The 5,168-nt window shown below is 43.2% G+C and overlaps 1 protein-coding gene across 1 annotated transcript; it reads left to right on the plus strand.

Annotated features, from left to right (window-relative positions):
* Window positions 1-449: 449 nt before the first annotated feature.
* Window positions 450-4,914, plus strand: LOC131253371 (receptor-like protein 33). The gene has a single exon (XM_058254336.1). It carries the CDS (start codon window positions 588-590, stop codon window positions 3,915-3,917), a length of 3,330 nt encoding a protein of 1,109 aa, XP_058110319.1. The 5' UTR covers window positions 450-587; the 3' UTR covers window positions 3,918-4,914.
* The last annotated feature ends 254 nt before the right edge of the window (window positions 4,915-5,168 follow it).

The following is a 5,168-nucleotide window of genomic DNA, read 5'->3' on the forward strand; positions in this document are numbered from 1 at the left end:
GTCCACAACCCACTCTACATCAATATCCACGCCATTCATTTGTTTATTCAGCTCATTTTAGATTAGGAGCCAAAAAATAAAGTAGATCCAAATCTCATGTGGACAGGACAAAAGGAAACAGTGCTGATTGAACTGGCGCAATTAAAAACTTCCTAGGCCCACCTAAATTTTATTTCCTATCAACCCGTTTACAAGGTAACACGGACAGAGACGAAGGGAAAACAAAAATAAGGTTGTTCCAAAGCTTTTGTAGCTCAAAATAAGTGATGTGGTCCACTTGAGATTTTGATCTGTTTCATTTTTGGGATCATGCCTTAAAATAAGGTGGAAAAAATCTATGGACGGCGTGGATGTACAATACACACATCGAGGTCGGCGCAACGGTCATCGCGGTACAACCGTGTTGGTGAGACAGAGTCAGCATCCCGCTACCCTTTCTTAATTCTTTCACTTCTCTTCCTCGCCGGTGGGTAGGTGAAAGTCCAGGTCAAATCCGAACCGCTACCATCTCATCCTCACCAGCCTAAAACTCGTCTCTCTTCTTGCCACATCTCTCTCATGACCCTTCTTTCTCTCAATATCTTCCAATGAGATTCCAAATCTCTACTCTCTTCCTTCTCTTATCTCAAATTTTCATCTTCACCTCTCCTTTTATTGTTTCAGCTCTATGCCACGAAGACCAGAAGAATGCATTACTACAAATCTTCTCCAATTACTCGGCCCTCCCATCTTGGAAATCCAAAAACAACTCCAATTGCTGCCTCTGGGATGGCATCACGTGCGACAACACCACCGGTCTCGTGATCTCCCTCGATGTCAGCAACCGCTCCATCTCCGGCCGCATCAATTCCAACAACCTTGCCAACCTCTCTAGCCTCCAAATTCTCAATCTCTCTTACAATTATTTCAATTCTTCCATTCCACTCAATCTCGATTCGCTCTCGAATCTCATCCATCTCAACCTCTCCAATTCAGGTTTTACTGGCCAAATCCCGCGCGAGATCGCTCACATCCGTAATCTGGTCTCGCTCGATATATCTACCTTTTTTCTCCGCAACCCTCTTACTTCTCTCAAACTAGAAGATCCGAGCATCGAAACGCTCCTTCGGAACCTGTCCGGACTGACAAAACTCCATCTCGACGGTGTACGCATCTCTTCTCCATTGCCTGAGTTCTTGTCGGATTTTACTAATTTGACATGTCTCCGCCTCAGTTCTTGCAGGCTGCAGGGAGAATTCCCTGCAAAGATATTTCAATTGCCCAAGTTGGAGGTTCTCGACGTATCGGGTAACACTTTTCTGAATGGTTCTTTCCCTGCTGAATTGCCTACGGAAAATGCTTTACAAACGTTGTTACTCTCCGACACCAGATTTTCCGGGGAGCTTCCATATTCCTTCGGTAATCTCAGGCACTTGATCAGATTACAGATTGGTGGTTGCGAATTCTCTGGTCAAATCCCGTATTCTGTGAGGAAGATTGGGGGAATTGTTCATTTGGACCTTTCATCGAATGGATTTAACGGTTCAATTCCGAGTCTGGATAACCTTTCCAATCTCACGTATTTGGACCTTTCAATGAACAATTTCAGTGGCACAATCCCGTCTCTGGAGAGTCTTACGAAGCTGGTTCGATTGGACCTTTCATGGAATGCTTTTAGTGGTCCGATTCCACCTCTGAAATCGTTGAGGAGCGTCACCGAGATAGTCCTTTCTTCTAATAATTTAAACGGCACGATCCCTAACTCCTTTGGAGATGGACTTCAGAAGCTAAAATTGCTTAACCTACAGAGAAATTCGCTATATGGGACGATACCCTCATCTCTGTTTACTCTCCCATCGTTGCAGGCATTACTACTCAGCCAAAACCAACTCAATGGCCAACTCGATGAGTTTGCTAATCCTTCATCGAAATTGGAGACGGTTGATTTGAGCAACAATCAGCTGCAAGGTCAGATTCCACAGTCACTCTTCAATCTCGTGGGTGTTAAAGTACTCGATCTCTCATCCAACAAGTTCAATGGCAGCGTGCAACTAGCCATTCTCGGCAGCCTCAAGAACCTCTCGGGCCTTGATCTTTCAGATAACCGCCTGTCAGTCAACACTGATGCCCCTATTCATTCCTTTCCTCAGCTCGGGAGATTGTATTTGGGTTCATGCAACTTAACAGAATTCCCAGAAATCCTGAAAAACCAATCGAAGATGCAGTATCTGGACCTTTCCAACAACAACATTCATGGAGAAATACCCAGGTGGGTGTGGGACATTGGTAATGGGTTTCTGAGTTCTCTGAATCTTTCTCATAATTCGCTGACTGGTCTCCAACAACCTTACAATCTATCATCGATCAAAAATTTGGTCATCCTCGACCTTCACTCCAATCTGCTGCAAGGATCGATTCCGCTTCCACCTCCATCCATCATTGTCCTAGATTACTCGAACAACAGCTTCACATCAAGCATCCCGTCTAACTTCACCAACTCCCTCAATTTCACCATTTTCTTTTCAATCGCAGGCAACAGGATCAGCGGTAAAATCCCTCCATCTATCTGCAATGCAAATTATTTGCAGGTCCTTGATCTGTCTAATAACAACTTGAACGGCTCGATTCCAGAATGTTTGATTGAGATTAGCAATGTGCTCGGCAAACTGAATCTTCGGAACAATAGCTTTACGGGCATCATACCTGATATTTCGAGTGTGAACTGCAGTCTAAGGACGCTAGACCTGAATGGAAATCAACTAGAAGGGCAATTGCCAAAATCTTTGGCCAATTGTAGTGAGCTAGAGGTTCTTGACGTTGGAAACAATCGGTTAAATGGCACTTTCCCTTACTATTTGGATGCCCTATCCAACTTGCGGGTTCTTGTTTTGCGGTCCAACGGATTCAGCGGCTCTATTTTGCAGCTCCTTAATGTGTCTTTCCCAAAGCTACAAATCATCGACCTCTCTTTGAATGGTTTTTCAGGTAATTTGCCTCGGAACTGCTTCCAAACTTTGAGAGCGATGATATATGGGGAGGAGGATGAAGAACCAGGTTTCTACCAAGCAACCTCGCTGTACTACCAGGATACTGTTTCTGTCACAAGCAAAGGACTAGAAATGGAGCTCGTGAAGATCTTAACCATCTTCACATCCATAGATCTTTCGAACAACAATTTTGAAGGTGAGATTCCAACGGTGATAGGAGATCTCAACTTGCTCCACATGCTTAACCTGTCACATAATGGGCTTACAGGCCAAATCCCGGCATCGCTTGGGAACTTGACTCAGCTTGAGTCGTTAGATCTCTCTCAAAACCAACTCTCAGGGGTGATTCCTCAGCAACTGTCAAACCTAACATTTCTCTCAGTGTTGAACGTCTCGCATAACCAACTTGTCGGAAGCATACCACAAGACCGTCAATTCTCTACATTTACCAGTGAGAGTTTCATTGGAAACTTAGGATTATGTGGCCCGCCATTGTCAAGAAAATGTGCAGTTCCCAATGCGCCACCCCCCTTGGCAGTCGGGGACTCATCAGCAAGCAGATTCGATTGGGAACTCATATTCATAGGACTGGGATTCGGAGGAGGAATGGGAATGTTTGCCGGTCCACTTATTTTTTGGAGGAAAGGGAGGAGACGGTACAACAAACACGTTGATCGAGTTGTGTTAATGATTTTCCCATCAGGTGTGTTTTATGATCTTGATTGTGAGGAGCCGCGGATCAAGGCAGAAGAGCAAGTCGATCAAGATTGTACGGAAAATACAACGGATTTTGATGGAGAGGAAAAGGAGTGCCATCAACGATTCTGCGTGTTCTGTACACAAGTGGATGCTAGGTGGGAGAGGGTCATACATAAGGAATGTTCTTGCTATGATCTTTCACCGCCTTTTTCTTCTCCACCGAGCCAAATTCCTGAAGCAACACCTGATTGAAAGGGAAATCTGGACCTTTTAGTTTTGATTGAGCTTTTGTATATTGACAGAAATGTAAAAGGATACTGCTTTTCTACTTTGTTCTCCCTTTTATTTTGTGTTATCTGTAATGTGTTCACAGAAAATGATTAAAAAAGTATATTTTGACGGTTGCGAATCTTTGCAATTGGTAATGCTTTAAACCAGATGGATAAATCTAGATGCTCTATCTGCTGGGCCACATTTTGGATGACCCAGCTTAGGAATACAATACTAGTTTTTCTAATCCTCTGTTTTAGTTCTCTGAAACCAATCAGAGTGCTAGAGAGAATAAATAAATAAATAAAAGAGAGTCAGCAGTCCGATGAGGTGAGGTAAGCCTATTAATTAGACAGTTAGGATCATCCATCATAGGGCCCACCGAATGAACAATCCCAATTCACTGATCCCATTGACATCCACAGTTAGGACAAAACTCCCCAAAACCACTTAATTCCAAATTGAGCTAGTAGGCAAGCTTAGAGGAAGAAATTGAAAGAGGAAAAGAAATCCCTCCCGACCTAGTCTTCTCTTGTCTAGGTCTCCTTTGTCCATTAGTTTAGATGATCTAGACTGTTCATCAGGTGGGCCTTAACGCGAAAGGGCTATGATCGCAATTCATACTAGTCAAACGCTACTCATCAAATGGGTGATTAACCCAATTGCTCCGGGAATACCGTTTGCTTGACCTATTCCTGTTTGAACAGCATTACCAAGGTTCCTCTTTCAAGTGATATTCAATGGGATCGACTAGACCATTTCTTCATCTGATGGGATTGCATGTGCCTCCCTCAATCGAAAGTTCAATTCTATCTCAACCACTCATTTTCAAACAACGCAAACGTTTGTAAGAAAAGCTTATCTTACAAATGGTTGTATATGTCACTCGTATATGAGATGCTGCGTGTAGCGAAACATATTAGTGAATTTACGGATTCAAGCGCTTGTAAGATATTTGTATTGGATCCTCCCTCTTTCTATTTTTTTCAAAAAAAATCAATCCATAAGAAACAATAGAAAAAACAAATCCTTTATCATACACTGGATCCGATTTGAATTGTGATCTATTCCTTTCTGGTATGGTATGAGGTCCTGATCAATGATTTTGCCATATGTGGACCCATGGTTCAGTCGTCCTGATCATCGATCTGATGGTCCCCTCTGTGAATGGAGATGACCTTAAAAGTCCACGTTTGGAAGATTCTAACCCTTGTATCTCTGGACTCTGATTCA

This window comes from Magnolia sinica, chromosome 8 (assembly GCF_029962835.1).
Source record: "Magnolia sinica isolate HGM2019 chromosome 8, MsV1, whole genome shotgun sequence".
Classification (NCBI taxonomy): Eukaryota; Viridiplantae; Streptophyta; class Magnoliopsida; order Magnoliales; family Magnoliaceae; genus Magnolia; species Magnolia sinica.